Here is a 25,386-nt window from a genome sequence, read left to right as displayed (position 1 = left end):
CAAGTTCCTATTCCGCTCCAACTGCTTTGTGTTTTGCTGTTTCTTTTTTCCTTGCTCTCCCCTCCCTGCCAAAACGCCACAAGCTGCCAGCTAATAATAAACTCCACGCATCCACTGAAGTGGATGGCTTTATTATTGAGGGGATAATTTGGCTTAACACATTTTGAGCGGGAACCCCTTTTGGTGGTTACATACATTATGTTATAATTTAGCTATTGAAAAATAGCAGATCTACAAGCTCATAGCACGCCACCGAGTGGCGCGCTATGAACTTGTAGGTCTGCTATTTTTTAAAAATCGTTAAAATGTGCCTCAAATCTTTCAGAAAATTGTCATGATTTAGAAAACATTTTTTTTTAATTTCGACGTCAGGCCTAAATGGGTTAATACTTGTGCAAATAAAGTCGTTTTTTGGGTGTTGGTGAACGAGATAGGCTAGATGTTGACAGCAGCAATCATTTATAACGGGCGGTTCATCGCTGCTGACAGGTGCCGAATGTAGAGAACAGTGCCAGTGTCTGCCTCCAGTTGAACGTGCTGAGGGAAACAGCAGTGCTGCATACAGTACAGAACAGATTGACTGTGTAAAAATAGACACCTGGCCATTATGGTCAATTCACAATGGAGTTAGAGTTTGAGTTTACCCAGAGCACAGTGCTATGTACAGTGGCTTACTGCTTGGCCTCAGTTCCAATCCCCGGGCAGAGTGGTAAAGACTGAGAGGGCAAAGTGAACATGCAGCACAAATTGTCCTCACACCCAACATCTGCCACGAAGAGGCCCTTGAGCAAGGAATTTAACCCCCAACTGCTGCAGTAGGGCGCTCTGAGGGCGAGCGCTGGCGCTTTGTGGCAATAGGGCATGCAAACCTCGCACCTTTGGTATGCAAATTCGGGGGGTGCACCATTTTGAAGGTGATAAGTCACTATACCTGGCCAACGGATAGGCATATATATAGCAATACAAACAGTGCATCAAAAGTATTATGCCAACAATGTTACGAGCAAGCTTCAAAAACATTTGAAAGTGTATTTTCAACAGCTGTACAGCTGCATTGTACTAGCCTGGCTAATAAGCCAGACTCAAATCACACTGTCGTGTGGTATTTGAGTCTGGAGATGCTGTGTATGGATCTTATTTCCCGGGGGGCGGGTTCAAACATTTTCTCTTTGACGCAATTGGTCAGAGCTACTGTCAGTCAAAGGTCTCAAGCATTGAACGTCACTGTACCAAAGCCCGCCCATATTGCATACCGTGTCCCGATTGGCCACACCAGTTCTCTGGTGTAGGAAATGGGCGTACAATTGAGCCTCTCCAGACCGTAATCCGCCGGCAGGCAATTTTTTCTTTGCCAACGGCTGATTCGGTCTGGCTTATTAGCCAGGCTAGTATTGTACAGCTGGTGTGTGAGTGCACACACACACACACACACACACACACACACACACACACACACACACACACACACACACACACACACACACACACACACACAGTAAATGGTCTTTCATGCCTCGAAGGGAACTATTATACATGGGAGTGATGGAAATCGTTCATCACCATATTACATCCTCCTCTATCTACTGTCTGGCTTTACTTGGGAAATATAATTTCCTCATCAGTAATCCAAAAAACTCTCTCAGTTGGAGTTGGCACAATACTTATAAACACGCTATTTCGTTATTAATGGCTCACATTATAAGAACACATTATACACTGAATTTCTGGGGAAATCAGGAGCTCTCTTGTTGTTCTGTAGTTATAAGCACATATACAGGAACTGAACACAAGTGAAGAAGAAATAGAAATGAGCAAAGTATGGAATAATACATGGAATAAAATAAATAATACATTTAGATGTAAAGTGTATCACCCTTGTGTGGGTGGCATCAGCACTCCCCTGGCGGCTGCAGGTGATAACCCTGCCCTTGGTTGGATAAACTTTGGCAACGACTGAGATCATTTATATGCAATATATACAGTAAATGCACTATTCAATAATATTATGTAGTATATCCCACTACGTAACGTATGCATTCAGATCTGTTCTCTGGTTCTGTAGTAAGTTTCACCCATAGGTCATTTTGGTGGAAGTGTGAAATAGCCTTTAACACAGACTGCTCCAGTGCTGTCTGGTTGGCTGGCCAATTGGCTGGCTGAGCAAAATGGCTTTGATAAGCTTTTTTTTCTCCATTGAGATTTGAATCCACAGGATGGAAGTGTGACCTTTGAAAAAGGCTGACTAGAATCCTGGAATACATATTTGATTGTTTCACTGATAGGGCATGGTTGGGACACATTTCTCTCTTCCCCGTCTTTTACCAGGCATGGTGCGGTGCTGGACTACATTAGTGTTTTGATTTAGCTTTCCATTTAAGGTACATTTGAAATGCCCTCACTCAACAACACGCCCGAGGAAACAAGACAGCATCATGCCCGACAGCCTCCACTAATACAACAACAACAACATCAACAAATCTCTCCAAATACTTGAGCGTATACTGGAAACCAGATTAGACATTCAACTTGCCTGGGCAAGAAGTCAATATAGAAACAGCTTAAAATGTATAAGCAATGCTTCTGCAAAGCAAGACAGTCGTGTTGTTTGGTGCTGTATGATGAATATGTTACATTTGAATGTATGTCACTGTCCCTTACATGTCTGAGTAGTGCCTGCCATGGTACACTGGAATTTGGCAGCTCTTTGGCAAAACACAACACGTTTTCTGTTGTGTGTTCGTTCTCCAAGGACCTCTGGGTTCTTATCTTTCACCCACAGTACTGTGAAACTGATAAAGATGTTACATTCTGACATCATCTTTGTACTCAATGGCAGGTAAGAGTTGTAGAGCTGTGTATTTCGGAAGACGTTTTCAATAGTCAGACACATTTCACTCACAACGGTGCTGAGTGGACACCTGCAGTGGTGGAGAGTAACTAAGCACATTTACTTAAGCACATTATTATTATTATTATATTTAGATTTTTATGACCAAAACAAACACAGACAGCTCAGCTCAGACACGTTGTGAAACAAAGGACACACGTATACACATACATCGGGCCAAAAAAAAGTACAACATAAACTCAGCAACAAAAGTTCGGAAACTTAACTTTGGTCCATTATTTCTCCACTTTAATTATACCAATTGGTATTGCATTTTATATCATTTTAATCGTTGATTACAATGAGGTATAGATTGTAAGGATTGGGCATTCCTGGAATGAGCAACACAGCTAAAGGTGTGTGTAGAGCCCCCAAAATATTTGCCAAATATTGCCAATGGCAAATGGTTGGTATACAACCCTTGCTTTGAGTTTCTTAGTGGATTGGACAATTGCACTCAGGGCCCTTTTCCACCGGTTGGTTCCCAATGGGAACCGGTTCAGTTCTTTTTGGTTCTTAGTCCATGAGCCAGAGTTAATTATGAATTGAGTGGGCAAAACAATACCTATATTAGATTGTTATCACCATGAAACTTCCCCAGTTGATTACTTACACGAAGACAATGATTTATTGTATTACAAACTTTACATTTTTAAATATGCAAATGAGGCATTATGTAGGGAAATATGCAAAATAATCAAAAATATGAAAAGGCTACTACTGTGGAAGGGTTATCATGTATTAATTTACTTTACTACTACTTAATTTACTGATCCTATAAACAATTTAATATAGGTCTAGGTTTTACCACCAATTTTGGAGCTCTGGCTCATGGACTAAGAACCGAAAAGAACTGAACCAACCGGTGGAAAGGGGGTCTCAGTGTTATGGAACTCGGTTGCAGGTGGAAGATCCAAACGCAGCTGCAACAGCTTGGCACCTCCTCCTCATGCTGGTCACCAACCTAGCCACATTTTGCTGTGGGACGGCATCCCATTCCTCAACCAGGTTTTGTTGCAAGTCATCCAAAGTGGTTCTGTTAGTCATTCTAGCACGTACAGTACGCTCAAGCAGATCCCATCTGTGATGATCCTGGCTCTGTGGGGGCGAGCGTTGTTATCCTGGAGGATGGCGTTAGGTCCCATGGAGATTCTGAAGATAGGGATCGACACTGGCTCCAGAATCTCATCCCGACATCTCACTGCATTGAGATTGACTTCAATGATGACATGTTCTGTCTTGCCTGTGAAAGAGATACTGCCCCATACCACCGGCGTAGGGTCCATTGGGCCACGCGGGCCGTGGCCCAGTCAGTTTAGAGCTGACCCAGTCTAACTTTGAAGAGAGGGGTCGGAAAAACAAGGAAAACAACAAAAAATAGCCCACTTTGGCAGCCCTTGTGCACACAATTGTCTGTTTAGTAGCAAATTACAGCATGCAAGCCGCCTTTGTTTTAAATGGTCCCCCATTAGCACGGCAAAATCATTCACACCTTTTGCACATTTGCCCAGTCAATCATTTGATCCACGCTACGCGCCTGCCCCATACCAAGTGCTGTGGCTGCGTATGGATCTTCCACACGCTACCTACCGAGTGTAAGATTAATAAAGTAAAAATAGACAATATGTGTTGTTTTTTTTCCTTATTGCTGTGGGAGAGTGCAATCGTCCAATCCACTAAGCAACTCAAAGCAAGGGTGAAAACCAACCATTTGCCATTTTGGCAAATGTTTCGGAGGCGCTACCCACGCGTTTAGCTGTGTTACTCATTCCACGAACGCCCGATCCTTACAATCTATACCTCATTGTAATGGTGACTAATCAACGATTAAAATAATATACAATATTATTATTAAAGTGGAGAAATAATGGACCAAAGTTAAGTGTCCCAACTTTTGTTGCTGAGTTTATATGGACACATTGTTTGGTGCTTGACAGTCTAGATGGGTGAACTACCCCAAGAAAATTAAATGCAAATACAAATAATAAGAAAATAACAGTATTAATACCCACAGCAAAAGGTAAACAGTACATTAAAATAAAGTAACTAAACAAAGAAAGATGATCCTATCTATCAAGGTTAGTGGTATCGCTTCTGTCAAGGAACCCTGGTTCTACAGAGGACTCAAGGAACCCTGGTTCTACAGAGGACTCAAGGAACCCTGGTTCTACAGAGGACTCAAACTATGGTTGAAATCACTTCTGTCAAGGAACCCTGGTTCTACAGAGGACTCAAGGAACCCTGGTTCTACAGAGGACTCAAGGAACCCTGGTTCTACAGAGGACTCAAGGAACCCTGGTTCTACAGAGGACTCAAGGAACCCTGGTTCTACAGAGGACTCAAACTATGGTTGAAATCAAATCAACTGTGCTGCCGCTCACATGTATGGTGTCTGACTGCAGGTTACCTGAGTGATTATGTTTACTTTTGTTTTATAGGTCAATGTAATGGTTATTGTAAGTCTGTTGTAGATATTAGTATAGTATATTATTAAGCATCTGCATGTATTTTTTGTAAACGATTGTTTTTATTTTAGGTAGTTAAATTTTGTATAGAAAGGCCTAACCAGGGACTAGGGTTGCAAATTAGCCTTGGCTAGTATACTACTGTATGTACAACGCAATGTTCTCATGTTTTTATAACTTGATACATTGCTTTTTGTATTGTCCCTATAATAAATAAATGTAAAAAAGAAAAGAAAAGGTGGCAACCAATTGAGGGCCAATAAAACGCAAATATGGGTCACATATTTTATAGAAGGCCTTTAAGTACATTTTGATGCAGATACCTTTTATTTGTACTTGGTACACTTGAGTACTTGAGTACATTTTGAATGCGAGACTTCTACTTGTAACGGAGAGTACATCTACATTGCAGTATTTATACTTTTTCCACCACTGGATACCTGTGACATGATGGGTTGGAATGGGGTTCACAACCTGGGTCAGCTATCTTCGTCTCACTCCCCTGCTCTCTTCATTCCTTTCTCATGTCATAAAGCACATATAATGTAGTCTTTAACCCATTTTGACCTGGGAACGATTCTACAAAATGTCTTCTAAATCCTGACAGTTTTCTGAAAAGCCCATGTTTCTATGTCAGTGGTTCTCAACCTTTTTCATGTCAAGGACCCCCAGAATTATCTGTATTTTGCCACCGACCCCATCTGAAAATATGTTGTTCCAGGGACACCCAAGAAGCAAAGATTTGAGTTAAAAACTTTGGCTCTGAAAGAATACAGTATATATACAAAGATTTGTGCCACATTTTCACGATTTTTCAAAAATAGCAGACCTACAGAGTGCCGCGCTATGAGCTTGTAGATCTTCTATTTTTCAATAGCTAAAGTGTAACATAATGCTTGAAACACCAAGAGGGGTTCCCTTCCCGCCCAGAATGGGTTAAAAGAGTAAACGCATATTACAGTAACTCTATCTCTTCAATAAGAAAGACTTTACAAATCAATGACATTGCAATCACATCACAAAATATAGGTTTTCAACAGTCAGAGCATCCAAAGAGAAGCGCGGTACTGTACTGTATGTCCCATCGATTCCACACCAAACCCCTGGTCCCCAGATTCCATCTGAGACTGCTGTTTTTGTAACTGCACAATCACATAAAGCTCTCAAGCTTATCTTCGCCACCCCACATTTTATTTCCCTGAGCTCATGCGGCTAAATATCTCAACACAGCAAGTATCGCCCAGATAATTCCACGGGTCACGGAGGTGCCAACCCTCGGTCTGTCAGGGGTGACGTAGTGCTTCTCTTGGACCCATTCCATTCCCTGCATGGCTTTTAGCGGGCCCAGATTGACAGCCAGGGAGCTGGGCAGAGGTGATGTGTGTCAAGGCAAGACAAACTGGATAGTAAGGCAGGCGGTGCCCTGCGCAGTGTTGTGATTCTGCCCCTGGTTTTGCCCCTTCCCTTAACCCATTTTGGACTGATGGCGATTAAAAGAAAAGCTTCTAAATCATAATAGTTTTCTGAAAAACCCATGCTTCTATGTCAGTTGTGCTCAACCTTTTTCATGTCAAGGACCCCCAGAATTATCTCTATTGGGCCACGGACCCCCATCTCAAAATATGTTGTTCCAGGCAGGGACCCCCCAAAAGCAAATATTTTAGTTAAAAATGTTCGCTCTGGAATATATATTCAAAGATTTGCACCACATTTTCACGACTTTTCAAAAATAGCAGACCTACAAGCTCGTAGAGCTTGTAGATCTGCTATTTTTCAATAGCTAAAGTATAATGTAATGCTTAAAACACCAAAAGGGGTTCCTGCCCAAAATGGGTTAAACTGGTGGCAGAGTAGAAGTGTGGGTGTATATGTATTTTTATACGTTAAAAAGGATGAATCGACGTAGAAAAAGAACGGCATGCAGCCTTGTGCTATAATGGATTCCTCAATGATGATGCCCTATCTGGCTAGTGCAGCCCTTAAATGACTGTGCTCACAGCTCCCCTACACAAAGTGTGGAAAATTGCTTACTATGACAGCTCTTAGCTAGTGTTGGTGCTGTATGCGAAATTAACCTCGCTGTGATGGTTTGTTTGTGAGTGACATGTCCCTGAAGCTGAAAGAAGCTTCTCCACAGTCATCTGCACACTCAATACAAGTAGGTATGACCTTCAACCTAGTTTATGCTCGCTAAATGCTTATTTTACTACTTTTAAAGGGCTAATATTTATACTTGGTCACACTACCGCATTGCTCAACAACACGTTGAAAATCTTTTTTGTTTTTTTGTCGAACAACACGGTCATACACTGAAGTGTCATTAGGCTTAATGTTCCTGAATGCATACACTGGGGATGCACTTCTTGCTTAATGGTTCACCTGACCTTTGCAAGCCCTCGTCCCTCCCCCTTTCCCCGTGGCAAGCAATCGATAAGGAAACCATTGTGCAGCTCAGGCAAGACGGGGCCTCTGGATATCACAAGAACAAATGCATTGCCCTTCATTTATCATGCTAGAGTATACGACCTAATTAGATCTGCAGAATGGACGCATGCCCATTTACTCTGAAAATCGGTATTTATGCATTTGAACTTGATTTCTCCAGGTGACATCAAATTCACATCCAACTCAAAAAGGTGCGCAAGTACATTGAGGTGGTTCACATGCGTGGAGGAAATGAACAAAAAATCAGATGTGGCATGTTTTAAAACAGATTGACATCATGAATATCCCTGAATTATTTATCTCATAAAAACTGTACGCAGCACCTCAGTCACGTTGACAATTTCATTAGTCTTGGAGGCTTCTTTGCACCAAGTCTGATAAATGTAGACTCTCAGAGACGTCATTAACCCATTTTGGGCGAGAACCCCTTTTGGTGTTAGCATTATGTTATGCTTTAGCTATTGAAAAATAGCAGATCTACAAGCTCATAGCGCGCCACCGAGTGGCGCGCTACGAGCTTGTAGGTCTGCTATTTTTGAAAAATCGAAGAACCACTGACATAGAAACATAGCTTTTTCAGAAAACTGTCAGGATGTAGAAGACATTTTTAGAATCTGATCTCAGGTCAGAATGGGTTAATACATAGTTTGATGCTGAATCATCGTCCTTGCGCGCCACAAAGGGCACAGAGGCAGCACACGTATATCCACTCACTATTAGGCGGACAAAGCAAATTGACATATTCAGCTTCACCGGTTTTAATTGGTAGCCTGCGTGCCACCTGTGGATATTGTTGGAGGGCACTGTTAATTGTAGGTGGACTTTCTGAACACCTGTTGCTTATAAATGAGCTATTTGCATTAGATCTCAAGTTTATAGTCCACAGAAGTTTCATGAATCTGATTACACAAGTTTCTTATGGACATATTTATATTATGACGATCAATGAGGTCCAGAGTGAATACCGTTCAATTAAATTAGGTTTTCAATTACAATTTAGTGCCTATTGCCTAATCACAACGAGTTGTCTCAAGACACGTTACATAATAGAAGAGCAAAGACCTAACTTTAACCCCCTTGAACCGCCCACCAGGATGAAACACGCTGTGAGCTTGTAGATGACGTGTTAATTTTGTTATTTCTAAAAAATATATATAATATTGAGGGTTAAAGTGGTTAAACCAGTGGGCAGACATAACCTGAATACACTTGTTTGTTTGTTTGTTTGTTTGTCATGTTTATTTCGAATATGCCAATAAAACTTGCATTTCACATCACAAGGAAAAACAATTAAAATAAATAGTTAAAATATAGCAAGAAGAAATAAAAGGAAAAAGAAAAAAAGAAAGAAATCTAAGCATATCCGAAAAGGAGTGAGAAGAAGTAAAAACTTGTAAACTCCCACCCCTCTATAACTTTACTCGCTGGATTCTGTGCTAAGAATTGGGTTTTGAAGACCAGTGCAACAACTACTATTGGAGCACCCCTGCTCCAGAATACTGCTATAACAAGCGAGTAACCCATTTTTGGAGTTCCGCCTGGTTCCTTACACCTGTATTTATATTAATAACTCCAGTCCTGATCTACTGGGACAACACAAGGAAATACTTGGTTCTCAAGGCATTCCTGATGGATTGTGGCCAAAGAAGGCGACACAGTGACTGTTATAAATGTAAGCCTTTTAATCATGCAAAAAGCCTACATCCAAAAAACTTGGATGTAGGCTTAGGGATTGACCTAATTTGTTATATTACTTTACAAATAGTTTGTTTGCTTTTCCCTGTAGTTGCATATAGTCGATTACCAGTCGACTATAGACAACATTTGGCCAATCAGATTCGACAATACAAATCCTTAGTCGGGTACAGCCCTGCAGAACCAGACTGTGATACTAGCGTCATTAACCTGGAAATATCTGCAGGAAATGTTGAAGATCAAGGTCTAAGCATCTGTCATGCATTTTAAAACATTATCTTCATAATATTTTGCAGATATGTATATTCTAACTAACTTTGCATCTAATTTGTTATTTAGATTCTATTGGGGAATGAACTGGAGTCTGAAGAGATGAGTTCTTAGACTGTAGCAGAAGATTGAATGCGAGCAGGAAAGCACAGAAGTGGGGCTGCAGGGGAATCATGTAAATGTTAGGAGGTTGAAGTAACACCAGGTGTGCCCATGCAGCACTCTATAATAGTGTGACTGAGAGAACATGCAAACCAGCAAAGGAGCGAGTTGCAGTAGTCAAGCCTGGAGATGACTGAGGCTTGGATACGGAGCTAGGCAGAATGGTCAGGGCCGGATTAACACCTCTGAGGGCCCCTGGGCACTGAAGCTCGAAGGGCCCCCCCTTCACGCGCGCGCAAAATTTTTGCGGTTTTGGAGCCGTTTTGGGGCAGTTTTATGCCGTTATATTAGCCTATTTCCGGTCGCCTACCCCCCCAGACACCATTTATTTCAGGGAAATTTTATGTGGAGCTAAAAAAAAAGGGGCCCCTGGTGGCCAAGGGCCCCTGGGCATGTGCCCAAAGTGCCCTATGGTAGATCCGGCCCTGAGAATGGTGTTGAAGGTTCTAAACCGCTGGATGGTATAAAGTGTAAACTAAGTTTACCAGGGGTCAGTACTTCTCCTGTGTAAGTTTAACTTACACAGGAGAAGTACTGACCCCTGGTCCAATGGTATACTGGTTTTCATAATGAAAAGGGGGTAATCCTTTTGCCATCCTCTTATTTACCTGTCTACTGGCCTGCTGAACCATATTTCACCCTTGTTCCTAAAAGCATGCATACCTATACATTGGGGATACATTTGTTCTCTTCATTGATTCCACCAGCAACATTGACTGCATTAATAATGTTTAAACTCAATGAACTGCTGTTAAAATGTATTGTGAATGTGGGCAGTGTTTTGCTACAGTACATCTCTCAAGCCTGTCATTGCATAGTTTATTGTAGGCTACAGAGTAGATTCATTGTCCCAAACTAACAAGTGTGGGTTTTAATAGGGGAAGGTCTAAAATCTACAAACCTAGAAATGGACCTCAAATTCAGAGTAAGACCTGCGCTGAAAAGACTATCATCGGAAGTTGCGGGATTTTAGCGGAAGTATCTCCCAAGGAAATTACGTTGATGCTTTACAAATCGTTTACAAAAAGTGTTGTGATTGGTCGGGAAAATATCGTATCCGGGAGAAATACATCTGATGGATGTTCCGGAGGATACGTCTGCCGATAGCTTCTTTGCCTTACGTTGTGACCAGGCTCTTCTTTTCGCAGAAAAGTAAGCCTTGGACCGAGGCTAGGGCCAATATGGTACCCAGGCAGTTTTGTGTTAGGTTCTGTAGTCTGACAGTGGCTGCATTTGTCTTTCCATGTTCTCACTTCATCTTCTGTCTCATTTAATTGAATCTCATCTCATCGTACTCATGTCATCTCATAGCAATTGCTTCTCGACTAATCTCATTCCACCTCACCACCTCCCACTGTCTATAATTGAAGATGTAGATGTGTTGAGAGAGCGGCCTAGAATGCCTTTGAATGGAAACTAAACTAGCATTGTAATGTTGTGAAATAAGGCAGAACATGAATTATACATTGACGTTATTATTGCCATTACTTACTCTGGCAACCTGGAAAGCACAGATGTGCACGCATGTTGTGTGTGTGTGTGTGTGTGTGTGTGTGTGTGTGTGTGTGTGTGTGTGTGTGTGTGTGTGTGTGTGTGTGTGTGTACACATTAGTATTGAGAAGCGTTGGTCTATATGGGAGCTGAGACCACATGGAAGCCAATATTTCACAATCTACAGTAGCATATATCCTTGCTGTGTACGTGGGCTATGGAGGTTACATGCATGCTACTACAGTATATAATGAAGAGGCCAGGCACAGGGCAAACGCTAATGGTGCAGAAAAAGTCCATAAAAGCTGCGCTGGCAATATTTGGATAGTCAATAAAATGAACATAATTGAATATAAGCATGTTCCATCATGAGCCGGGCTCCCACTCATAATTCCCTCAACGAGGGAACAAAAAGGACACACATGGACACAGTGTGCTATATCTCCACATTCTGATGTAATGGTGTATTTTCATATTAACCCATTTAGACCCGAGTTAAAAACATTCACTTTGAAAGAATATATATTCAAAGATTTGCGCCACATTTTTACGATTTTTCAAAAATAGCAGACCTACAAGCTCATAGCGCGCCACTCGGTGGCGCGCTATGAGCTTGTAGATCTGCTATTTTTCAATAGCTAAATTATAACATAATGTTTAAAACACCAAAAGGGGTTCCCACCCAAAATGGGTTAAAACGGCTTTGTATCTCAGACGTTAGAATTGCTCCTTTATGGATTTTTTTCCTTTTTTTTTTTTTTTTGCCGATTGTTTATGTAGCCAGCATTGTCTTGTCCCGAGGCTCCTGGAACTATATCGAACCTGCCATAACAGTGTGAGCCGCAGCAGAGGAAAGGAGAACTCATTATCGGCATCGCCTTCAGGGGTTCATTCACGTTTTTTTTTTGACACAGCAGTTCAGACAACAATGGGCCACCAGCATTGCAGAAAATATAGCACAAGGCTTTTATATAGAATCCCCCCCCCCCCCCCCCCACACACACCTCCCCCGAAATTGGATGGCAGAACAGAATGGCAGTATTTCCATACCTGAAGCACGGATCGACCAGAGTTGCTCTGTTCCTGTCGCGGGGGGTGAGGTATTGCTGAGTCAGTGTCTAGTCTCTGCAGGCCTCCCGCTAAGAGCTAGTTTTCACCGTGCTATAGTGCCTATCCCTCTCGCTTTCCATGCACACCAATCTGCCATCCACCCCCTACAAAGACTAATATATGGATAGATTTCACCATGAGCACCATTTTCAAATGAAAATTAATTCTGGTCAGGGTACAATCGTTGCGGTTCAGTCTCTTTACATAATATATCCACAGCAGGGCCTGCTGTGATTTCGTTGCCTTTTATTTTGATGAGAACATCCAATCCGATTGGTTTGATTTGTTGGTGCTGTGTGATTGTGTTTTCTTTCTGTCTTTTAAGGTGGCTCCCATGCTAAAACTCTGGCCTCTTTCCTTCACTTTGCTGCCGGAGGGTTTAAATAAGTGAATAAACATTTCCTTGGTCGAGAAATAATGAATCATGATTTGATAATTAAAACTATCAACGATGAATGCTGTGCCTAATATTCCTAATTGGATCACATTTTGCCTGCGGGAGACTGATCAGTGGCCACTAACCCAATTTGGACTGTAAACGTACAGCTCCTTAACATCACTCAGGGGGGGGGGGGGGGGGGGGGGGGGTTATATTTAACCATACAAATTTCCCTCTGCAAATGTTTATGTAAGGATGACTACCAGTGTGCAAGGCTGTTTTAGAGAGCACTAATGGGACCACCCATGATTTGTTGTTGTTTCCACCATGGTTTGTTTTGCCAGCAAAATGGAAGCAAGTTAACAAAAATTGATGCCATGGGGTTGGAAATGCAGTCTTTTTTGTTTTTTATGTTACACTGCAAGCCAGTCATCATGTTTGTTGTTGCCTTTGGTTGTAATAATAACACAAACATTGTCAGTGCGTTAGTGGAGCAGTAAAAGCACTGACGTGCATTCATCCATCTGATTCGAATGGGTTCCAGGAAGAAGCTCTAACTGCGTGAGTCCTCAGTGGTTTGAGTACATGATGAGTCGCTGGCTGAGAGTCTGCCATTATTTCATTTCCTGCCACCGTATCAATATGGACGGATCAATGCCCTGCTAATACACCGCTATTTCAGGAAGCCAGGAAAGTAATCAAGAGTTCAGCGGAACGCCCCAATTCTGTTACAGTAGATCTGTGCAGCAAGACGACTTTGCGGGTGGAACGGTTCACTTTTTTTTGGTTCAATCTTGAAAATATTTTATATTGCCGTGTGCGATTTGCCGCTGCAATATTCTAGTCTCCTGGGCTCCGGGTAGAATATATGCTGTTGTTGTTATTTTTTCTTCCCCTTTTGTCCTGTGTTCTGACAATTACAGTGTCTCCTCTGTTTTCTCCATTTCCAGCCAGGAAGTATGACAGCGGCGAATATCTAAACATCACCGGGATCACAAGAGACCAGGCGGGGAACTATGAGTGCAGCGCTATAAATGACATCGCCTCTCCTGACACCAAGACAATGACAGTCACAGTCAACTGTGAGTATACGCCTCTTTCTTAATCTTTCCTTTCCTTTTCTTGTCTTTAATGGGGCTGACAGGACCAGGAGCCATCTTCAAGAGACATCAGTACGTAATGTCCCTAAGCATTCAGAGGAAGAGTGTCATTTTGGCCCACCGGTATACGTTGCCAGCGTAGAAGTTTGAGAAAGTGCCCGAGCAGAGTTTGAAGTTGCTGAATATTTAACGAGAGAATCCCCTTTATGTCCACACGGGTAGGTGATTAATTCTCGGCAAGGAAAGGTCTGGCTGTTCTAACCCTTTCAGGCCTGATGTAAAAAAATCATGACAATTTTCTGAAAGATTTGAGGCACATTTTAACGATTTTTCAAAAAATAGCAGACCTACAAGCTCGTAGCGCGCCACTCGGTGGCACGCTATGAGCTTGTAGATCTGCTATTTTTCAATAGCTACATTATAACATAATGTATGTAACCACCACCAAAAGGGGTTCCCGCTCAAAATGGGCTAAGGCCCATTCCATTATGCCGGTAATGAGTCTTTCAAAAGTCTGAGGAGACAGTAATGAGGAGACGAGGCATTAATGAATGATACTGGGGCTTCAGCCGCTGTGATCTCAGGGAAATCAACGTTTCTCTGTGCGATCAGGAAAACGGGCGCTGGACAATTACTGTGTTTTCACCCCCACAGTCTCATTGTCTCTCTTTCTTTTTAACCCATTCTGGGCGGGAACCCCTTTTGGTGTTAGCATTATGTTATGCTTTAGCTATTGAAAAAAGCTTGTAGGTCTGCTATTTTTGAAAAATCGAAGAACGACTGACATAGAAACATAGCTTTTTCAGAAAACTGTCAGGATTTAGAAGACATTTATAGAATCGTTCCCAGGTCAAAATGGGTTAAAGTCCACCTCCCTCCGCTCTTCTTTTTTCATCGGCGCCCCTTTGCTGATTCACGTCTCATCAGTCAGGATTCGCCGTAGGCACAGAGGGGGACAAACGGAGGGCAGGGCTGACCCTTTTTATGGCTCAGTCACGGCCCACTTTACGGATAGGTATTTTAATCATAAAGGTTACATCGTGCAACCTTTCGACAGCGCATGTCTGAGATCGGTATCCTAAAATGTTCGTTTCTATTCACTGAAGTTTTGATTCAGATACTGTACTTTGTCTGTGTTTGGAATTGGATTATTTTGTTATCAAAATGATATTTTGGGCCTGCTGTCTCTGTGTAAGGAAGAGGAACTAACAAGCTGTGCTTGAGAGGAAATGGTCGACGCCAATTACGTATGTCTCTTTGAGGCATGGCTTCAGAGATAATGGAGCACTTGGCGCGACTGGAAATATCTTTGTTACTGAACAAAGCACATATTCACAATGATGGAGACGGCATGCTGTGGACATAGAAGATGGGTTTTCAGAGGGAGTTTGCTGGGGTATTTGGCTTTGGCTTGCAGGATCAAGTTATCAAACTGAATAGATGTATTCGGCAGACATTGTCTCATTATCATGACACACATAAACAGCGTTGTGTGAATTTCAAATTCAACTTTATTCTCACATCACAAGTTTACACATGTAAAAGAGTAGTTGAATTATTTTTTTGTGTGTGTGTGCAAAGTTTCACGATAATAGGATGCTGTGTTCATGATTTTCATGAAACTTTAAAACCAATCATGGCCGATCTAAATAGAATATGCAAAACTTGACAGATACATCTTGGTCATATGAGCTCAGAGATCATGTATATACCGGTTTGGGTGAGTCCTACATCTGTAGGACCAAAAAGGGCGCTTTGAAGGAAATGCAAAATGGTAGAAAATCTTGTCAGGCGGAAATGGGCATGGCCTATATGTGGTGAGTTGCATCATGATTCAAGGGGGGAAAATAATTTAGATCGAGAGTTATAGGCCAAAAATGTGAAACGGCATGCAGAGACAATAACAAGACAAAGATATACAATGTCAATTATACATAAGATGCATGGTCAAGATATGACGAATATGCCTCTTGTCTTGAATATTTGCCAGTCACACTGACCCTGGTGTTAGCAGGGGGTTGGGGAAGGGGGTCGCAGACGGCGATTGAAATAACCTATTTAATATGCAGGCCTATTAATTATTAATCCACAATGTATAATGCATTTTTCATAGCCTACTTACATAATAGGGATATTTGATATTGTTCTCCTGGGTGTTTTTCCCTTGTTTCTAACACTTAAAATGTGTTTTTTTGTTTTTGTTTTAATGAATACTGTATTAACACAATTGTTAACAGTACAGTACATGTAGTACAGTCAAGGGTTATGCTAAAAGGATAACACAAAAAGGCCCATTGTGGTCCTTTGTACTCAATTCATCAGTATGCAGGCAGTAAGTAGCTAGCCAAGTATTGTAACTGCAAATCGTTGCGTGTACTGTATGAAAAATAGTTTCACTGGTTTGTTCATTCTCCATGTACAAGGTTTGTAGCCTGGGTAAACCCCTCCCCCCTCGCCAGATTTGCATTCTGAATGAAATGTTGTCCAGCAGGGGGAGTGGGTTTACCCAGGCTACAAGGTTTGCACTTTATGGGTCTTGGTGGTTTGGAAATAACGTTCAAACTCGACTAACAGCAAAAAGCTACAGTATGTGATCGCAAACCAGCTGGGAGAAGGAAGGTCTCACTCTCTGCTAATGTTTTGAACATGTAATGTAATGTTTACTCACCGTCCCCTCAGTTCCAGTTTGGCTTTGAAAGCAACCTCTTTATCCACCAACTTATATTAATTCCCACCTGAAGTGAAAGACTGAGTTTATTGAAGGTTGAATTTGGGGCACAGGTAAATTAGTTTTGCCACCCATAACTTGTCGTCATTGAAATGTGCTGCCAAGCAGGGCCTTTTTTATTTTTCTGTTTCTGCCTGAAAGCTGTTTTTCTGTAGCTAAATCAAACACTCGCCAGCATTCTCCCCATTGCACTTGGCAATGATTATGGAATTTCACTTTCCAGCTGTTATATTTGATCAGTGCACCTGTCATATCATTCTATGACAAGCACTGCCAGAAAATGTGCTGGGTTGGGTAGAATTGCATAACATTTAGTACCTCGTTGAGACGATAGACAGACTTGTGGGTTGGGTTACAGTTAGGGGTTAAGTAGCATCTTTTGTTTTGTTATTAACCTGCAACCAAACAGCAGTGTGAAACAGTATAGTATCGAGAGGTCCAACTGAAGGTGGCTGTTCATAATGGTGGTGCTGGCTTCACGGACGACCAGCGAATGTGCCGAATGGTCCACGGACCACCAAAGATAGGGCCCTTAAGACTCATACATAGTCTGGATTTTCGGTGGTGGGGTGACCACCGAACTACAACATGACGTCACGAGCCGCGGTGAAGAGCAAACCACCGCCACCGCTCCAGCCCTTCTCTCTGTTTGTACTCACCACCGCTCAACGTTATTTCAGCTCCGGTGGTCAGCTCACCACCGGAGCGGTGGTCACCTCACCATCGAAAATCCAGACTATGAATAGGCCTTAAGTATACTGAACATCTAGTAGCCTACTTTTCCACAGGAAATTTAAAGGAAAACGATGTTTTAACTATTATATTCTTTGTGTAATTAGAAGAGTAGTTCCTAATGGGATCATGAACCAATGCAGATAGTGAAACCGGACCACAAGAGGCAGCCTCTATTTTTAGCCAAATAGGTGGAGAGCGAAATGAGTAAATTTTTACCCAGAACTGTATAATCCTAACATTAGCCACCCAGTAGTAAAGTCTCAGATCTGGTGAGGCCATTCCCCCAGGGCTTTTGGTCTTTGTAGGATTTGTTTGCGTATCCTTGGCGTCTTCCCATCCCAAATAAAGCTTAAAATCATTCTGCGAAAAAAGTGCTGAGGAAGAAAAATGGGTTACGCATTGGAATAAATACACATATTTAGAGAGGGTATTCATTTCATTTTAGCAGAATTAATTCAGGCAGCCAAAGATACAGTAACTTCAGCACCGATCAACGATCAAAGTCTTCTTGATTACGTACTGTATGTGATAACTTATCAGTGGGGAATTAAGTACAACAAAAAGCTATTTCTTACTACTTTTCATTGGTTTTTCTAAAACAACACACAGAAGTAAAGGGTGTTCAATAGCACTGAGTGGACAAGCGGACATTCAATCAATCTGCAGTAATTAGATGAGCCTCATGGCTGAAGTGGACTATTGGTGTCTATAAAATGTAAATATTAATCTCAGAGCTCTCTCCCTCTTTGGCTGTAAATATTTACTTATTTGTCCTGTTTGAACTAAGATCCACCCAAATGGCTTACTGTACTCAGACCTACCTTACATGATTGTTACTGTGTTGAGTTAGCCTGACACTTTTTTCTTCACAATTTTCATTTAAGTTTCACTTCATTATTCAGCAGTTTCTGGGATGGGAGATGCTAAGGTGACCTTAGTCTTCGGCGATTGGTTCACACCAACCAATCAAAATAGTAGCAAAGCAGATGACGTCGTTGTCAATGTGGCTAACCCGGTTGCTAACCAAAGAAACAGAGTCAACGAGTGCTACGAGCATGTAAACAAACACAGTAAAAATGTCGGATGATGATGTTTCTAAAACCTGTCGTTTCTGTAAAGAAACTATTTATCATAGGGCAATTTAATAGTCAGATCCATACGGTCTCAGGTTACCACAGTGGAGGCAGCCATGTTTGTTGTTTGACGTCATCGAGCTGAAATGATGCTGATGGCCAATCAGCCGCTGTATCATATTTTCAGCCAGGTCTAACAGCGCCATAGACGGTGTCACCAGACCTGAATTGCCAGAACATGTTTTTTACTTTTATAAAGGGGAGGCGTCCAAAGGCGTCCTGTGGCACTGAGTGAGTTTTAATGGCCGTGGCTAGCGATTCAGGGATGAGCCAGGCTAGTGTTGAGTGTGACTATTGTACAGATTTGGGGAAGGAAATAAGCAACCAGGTCTATTAAGGCCAGAAAAGCGACTATACTGTAGGCCACATAAGCACTTCAAACCTACCGGTATATGCATCGGCTATTTTAAAATCTAGAAATATACAAGCTCACAACGTGTTGCGATGTTGCTTAGTGCCGCGTTGTGAAAAACGCAACCATAAATATTAAACAAGCGGCTTTGTAGAAAAACAAGCTTATAATAATAAGCGGACATGGCAACAATTTACAAGTCCTGTTTGAAGTTCTGTACAGTTGAGCCAATATGGGCCAATATGGCTCATACTCAAGTATTGTTATATTAGTCAACCCAATGGCTGTGATTTGTCTCGGGTACTGTATCATTCAGCGAACAACTAGTCGTTCGTTACTCATGGTTCAAGTCTTTAGGTCTCAAAGCATCCTCCAATGATCTATTTCGAGGGAAACCACGGTCATGGTACATGTCCTTAACATATCTCCCCGTCAATGTGGGAGCGCTTTCTCTGTGGATAGACCGTAGGGACGTTCATACATGGGAGGATTGTGACAAATGGTGTCATTTACAAAGATAAGAGGCAGAATGAATGAAGTGAGGTTGTCCATCGGAGCGTTTGATATGGCCACAGCAGGCAGAGGGTCCAAGCAGCTGGTTGCCACTCTTCACTGCCTCTCACCACCCTGGTGCAATTCACCCTCTGTGAGGGAAGGGAAGACGGGCTCTGGCGCCATCTTAATCTATCATTCAAGCTCCACTCACACACACACACACACTCACACACACACACATGCACACACATCAGTATATATTCACCAAGCGGCCCAGGCCGCTGGGGACCCTAGTGAGTGATTGACATGCCAAATGTGGAATTAGGATAAAGGTGTTACTTGATGTCATTGTCGCAGGGAGAGGAGGAGAAGAAGATAAGCAAAAGAGCACCAGAGCAATCTGCCTAGCTGGCATAGTGTCGGCTCACATCAACAAAAGATATGGTTCGCATTGCAAAAAAATGCTCTTTCAATCTCTGGATAGTTCTCACAGGGAACTCCCAAAGCCTAAACCCTGAGTGACGTTATATACCTGGTTGCACGTTGCTCTTGGAAACAACTCATTGTCAGTAACTTTCTGACAGTCACATTCACAAACTAGAAAAAGTGCCCTTCTGGGCACAGGTCTCCACCAGGAGGATAGGAGTGTGTGTGATGTTTGGAAAAATGTTTAGGAGTAATATAAACATGTTTATTTGGGGTTTTGTGTGTGTGTGTGTGTGTGTGTGTGTGTGTATGTGTGTGTGTGTGTGTGTGTGTGTGTGTGTGTGTGTGTGTGTGTGTGTGTGTGTGTGTGTGTGACGCAACTTGGCCTGTTGTAGCGCCACCATGAGGCTGATTTGAAAACTGTCAAGTGGCATTTCTTCCTCAGCCTAGTAGTGGGAATAGGCATGCACAGTTTCACCACAATCGGACGCTGCGTTGAGGAGTTGTGGCGATTTGTACAAAACGGGTACAAAACGGGCTACTCCTGAAAACTTTAGAAGCCAATCGTAGCCAATCAGGATGGATAATTATGAGAAATCAAACAAATCACATGATCACATGACTATGGAGAGCATGTGTACCGATTTGCATGAAATTTGGATAAAATCTGAAGGAGTAATATTAGAAAATGTGTTTTACATATGTCGGCCTCCTGGTGGCGCTATAAAGAGCAGATGTGAAAAAATCCAGCCAAAGGTTTTTCCTTGGCCTCTAGGGAGTGTGCATACATGGTTTTACACAGATCGGTGCAGTTATAGGTAAAAACACAAATCGGCCAGTTTTAGCGCCACCATGAGGCTGAGTTGAAAATATTCAAGTGGCATTTCTTCCTCGGCCTAGTGGGAATGTGCGTGCAATATTTCACGGAAATCACACGATGTGTTCATGATTTGCAGCATTTTGTTTGAAACGGAGCACTCCTGCGAACTTTGGAAGCCAATCGTAGCCAATCAGGATGGAGTCTGAAAAATCTGAAAGACCCGTTTCGTTGAATGGCTCTAGAGAGACTGTGTACCAATTTGCGTAATGTTTGGACAAAATCTGTAGGTGTACTGTCAAAACATTTGTTTTGCACAAAGCTATAACAGGCCAATGTGAAAACTTTGGAGCAGAGGTTCAGCTCTGGCATCCAGGGAGTGTGTGTGCAGAGTATGGCTGCGATCAAGCCAACGGTGCCAGAGATTAGCTGTTCACAGACGGCCGGGCGGACACACGGACGGACGGACGGAGTGCAAAACATACTCTCTCCCCATGCCTTCGGCCTGGTGGAGACAATAACAACACATATCAGAACATATATGTCTGTCTGTCTGTCTGTCTGTCTGTCTGTCTGTCTGTCTGTTCGCAATGTGAAAAATGCTGGGAATTTAGTTCATTGGAGACACACACACACACACACACACACACACACACACACACACACACACACACACACACACACACACACACACACACACACACACACACACACACACACATGTACAGTATGCTGTTGCTCTCCAGCCAATGAAAACTAAACACTTTTTCACTCCTTGGCAGTACCAATATTAAACAGCCACACTTTCATGCCAGTTTTGAATGTGTCGTCTGCAGAATGTTTCACTTTTGGAGTGTAGCTGGCAATCAGGATAGTTACTGTCATTGATCATGTCCCTTCCGAACCGCAGTTAACTGACATTAGACTAACAGGAAGCTGCACCGTTCCGCCATTCGCAGGCTAATAAGACAACGTAAGAGTGAATGACACTGACATTTCAAGGGGTAAACCATCTAATTAAATACATGGTCAAATAATTCCTCTCCCCTTTCAAAGTAATAATGGCTTTTTCCGTTGGAGCATAGTTGACCTCCCGGATAATTACAGTTTAGGGTCAGTAATTAAAATGAATAATAACCAAAGTGATGAAAAGAAATAAGCCCCAGCACTTTCCTTTTTTCTTTTAAGAATTCTTTTTGACATTTTAATGCTTCATTTCAGAGTGTAGAGACAAGAGACAGAAACAACAGGGGAAGAGATAGAGGAGAGATGTGGCATCGGTGGCCGAACGGATTGCGGAGCGGTCTTGATACCGGAAGGTCGCCAGTTCGAATCAGCGGTCCGACACGTTAAAATTACCACCGCTGAAGTGCCCTTGAACAAGGCATTGAACCACTACGATGAAATGTTCTATGAGCAGGGCCTGGCTGGAAACAAGTTCTTGAGCTTAGCCCAGATACCCTGGGTAAATATAGTAATCATCATCAGACATGCATCCCTCACACAGGGAGCAGTCACTGAGCCACTAAACCAACCCAAGACCCAACATCTTTCAATTCAAATAGCATTATGTCTGCTGTCTGGCTTTGCATAGGATGACAGGTGCTTTGAGCTTTCAACCATTTCATGAAAATTACATTTGAGTGTATTTAACCCATTTTGGGCGGGAACCCCTTTTGGTGTTTTAAACATTATGTTATAATTTAGCTATTGAAAAATAGCAGATCTACAAGCTCATAGCGCGCCACCAAGTGGAGCGCTACGAGCTTGTAGGTCTGCTATTTTTGAAAAATCGTAAAAATGTGGCGCACATCTTTGAATATATATTCTTTCAAAGTGAATGTTTTTACCTAACAGGCCTTAATGGGATAAACAACCAAATGACTCTCCACAGGCACAGAGTACTATACCTTGATCAGACTGTGGCTAATTAAATTACAGATCCACCTTTTACTCTTCATGTATTTCCATGATGAATGGAGGCAACTGTTATCATGCGGGCCCAGAATGATGGCAGTCATCCAGAAGGTCGTCTTGGAATCATATTGCCTGAGAAGCAACCGCTTGGCTACAGGATATCTCGGCACTGATTGCACCTGATAAATGTGATCTCTGACCCAATTTTCACATTTACATATTTATCATCCGCCGTAGGTGGGTTGCCATTATTGTCTGTGGAAAAGGCGTTTGAATCAAAAACATAAATTGTTGGTGTCTATCTAGGTATGTGTGCCTGAGTCGGAGGGGATGAGCAAGCAGGAGAGCAGTGCAGAAGCATCTCTGCCTGAGATTAACCCAAAAGCCATCTTTGGAGGAATTAATGAAGCGCCCTCAATGCCGTAATAGAATTTAATGGAGGCGTTTAGACCAAAAAAATAAATGTCAAGGACCCCCCAAATTGATACGTAGGCTGGCGGAAATACTAGCGGTCGGTCTCATATATATATATGGGCATATCGGTCGAATGGGCAGGTCTAGACAACCGGATCTCAATATACTGTACTGTATGCTTACAGTATATACAGTATGGGCATATTGGTTGGATCGATGGTTTGGCCGATCCGACCAACTTGACGCCGGGCACGACACTCCCTTGAGTCCTCTGAAATGCGGTGGAGCCATTTGATGAGATTTAGGGCTCCATTTTCGTCACCGCTAAACCCCCTTATCCCTAAACTTCTTTGCCTTTTTTTTTACTATTTTGCAAAACATTTTTGATTAGTTAAAATGGCCAGTCTACAAGCTTACAATGTGTCAATGTAGATTGTCTAGTTGAACTATTCAAAAATGTTTTCAAAATAGTAAAAAAAGGCAAAGAAGTTTAGGGATAAGGGGTTTAGCGGTGACGAAAATGGAGCCCTTAGTGTCTCAGACCCAAGACTTAGAATATTTTGTTATCTATTTTGTCTACAATTCCGTGTGGTGGTAGCATAGGAGAGTTAACGGGCAAACGTTGATCAAAATAACAGTTTAACCAGCAAATGAACCCGTACGGGTCCATTTGGTTTCATTTTACACTCTCAAGAAAGAGTTTAAAGATCTATAAAGATCTGTAACCATGTGGTTACCAACTCTCGCATCATTCAGCTGCATGGGGACCTCCTGAAACCCCCTCAAGGACCACTGGTGGTCCCCGGACCACTGGTTGAGAACCACTGTCCTAACCTAGATGATAACTGACAGCGCCTATACACACTTTGAGTCAGACATGGTGAAAATCGTTGACCTCCAGACGTCCCTATTTCATGATTCGCTGTCTGTCACATTGCCTCTGTTTCAGGTGCTGCCGCTAATGCCACTTCAAAATGCACCAGATGTTTTGTTTGTGTCTCTCTCCATCCCTATAATAGCAGGACAGCCGCTGCGCAAACATTCGCCGGAAATTAAATATATAAACGGGAGAGATGAGCTGATACCACACACACACACACACACACACACACACACACACACACACACACACACACACACACACACACACACAACACACACACACACACACACACACACACACAACCACAGATGTTTGGAATGCTGATGCTATATGCAGGCAGGCCCCCGGAACTCTTTCTCTCAAATCGCCCTTTTCTTCATGTTGGCATCGAGATGTGTTTTGATACAAAACTGGGGGGTTATGTAACAGCTCTATCAAGCAGCCCCAGACTATAGCACCACTTTCCTCAGATCTCGTGAAGGGAGTTCGTCTTTGAAACTCCCAATGCAGCCTGGATGTTTAATGAGTATAACAGGCCGTACAAAGCCTTTGACCTTGTATGTTCTTTTTGTCTTGCTTCCTATATATGAGGTGTTGCTATCTCTGTATCTACCGGCGTACAAGTTTGGTTTAGGGCGCAGCTGTGAGCTTATGTTGCTGCTTCTGCTGTGTGAGTGTGCGCGTGTGGTGCTGTGTGTGTGTGTGTGTGTGTGTGTGTGTGTGTGCGCGCATGTACGCGTGTGTGCGTGCGTGCGTGTGTCCGTCGTCCTTCCCCCTCCAGTGCTCCCTGCCTTCGTTCACGGTGAAGATTCCACTTTCTGTTGCCTCGCCCGAGCGAAGCTGTGCCCTGTACGCTTCCCAGATTGCCAGCCATTTGTACGCTTCCCTCCGTGTTGTTCTGCTCGCTTCCCAGCACCCTGCAGCGCTTATTGGCCCAGAGAGGAAAAAAAGAGGAGCACCTCACTTTTATTTCCTGCTTACTGTATAATTGGCAGACAAAACTGTAATCATTTTAACCCATTCTGACCTGAGATCAGATTCTAAAAAATGTCGTCTACATCCTGACAGTTTCCTGAAAAAGCTATGTTTCTATGACAGTCGTTCTTTGCGATTTTTCAAAAATAGCAGACCTACAAAGCTCGTAGCGCGCCACTCGGTGGCGCGCTATGAGCTTGTAGATCTGCTATTTTTCAATAGCGAAAGCATAACATAATGCTAACACCAAAAAGGGGTTCCCGCCCAAAATGGGTTTAAATTAATTATGAGCATGCATTAAAACGACAATAAGCAATTACAGCCCGGGTATTGATAGACTTCAGAGCCTTGTTAATATGCACAGGGCTTAATGTGGACACTTCAAATGCTTGACGTCGCCCTGTCTCTCTGTTTGGTCTAAGCGCTAGCTGTCTTTCTCTCTGTGCCTGCCTGGTTGGTATGCCAGCCCTGCCCTGGTAGATAGATATACCCACAACATGGCACTCC

General features: G+C 42.6%; 1 protein-coding gene across 1 annotated transcript in view; it reads left to right on the top strand.

Moving 5' to 3' along the window:
• The window catches only part of negr1 (neuronal growth regulator 1), a gene marked incomplete at its 5' end in the record, with an annotated part of 215,152 nt that overhangs the window by 117,769 nt on the left and 71,997 nt on the right, over positions 1-25,386 (top strand). The window contains one exon of the mRNA XM_079506224.1: positions 13,855-13,986. Coding sequence (XP_079362350.1) covers positions 13,855-13,986 — 132 coding nt within the window. The remainder of the gene's footprint in view (positions 1-13,854; positions 13,987-25,386) is intronic.

The sequence above is a fragment of the Electrona antarctica genome (assembly GCF_951216825.1).
Source record: "Electrona antarctica genome assembly, chromosome: 7".
NCBI lineage: Eukaryota > Metazoa > Chordata > Actinopteri > Myctophiformes > Myctophidae > Electrona > Electrona antarctica.
Note: the sequence above shows the minus strand (reverse complement) of the source record. Positions and strands in the feature narration are given on the sequence as shown.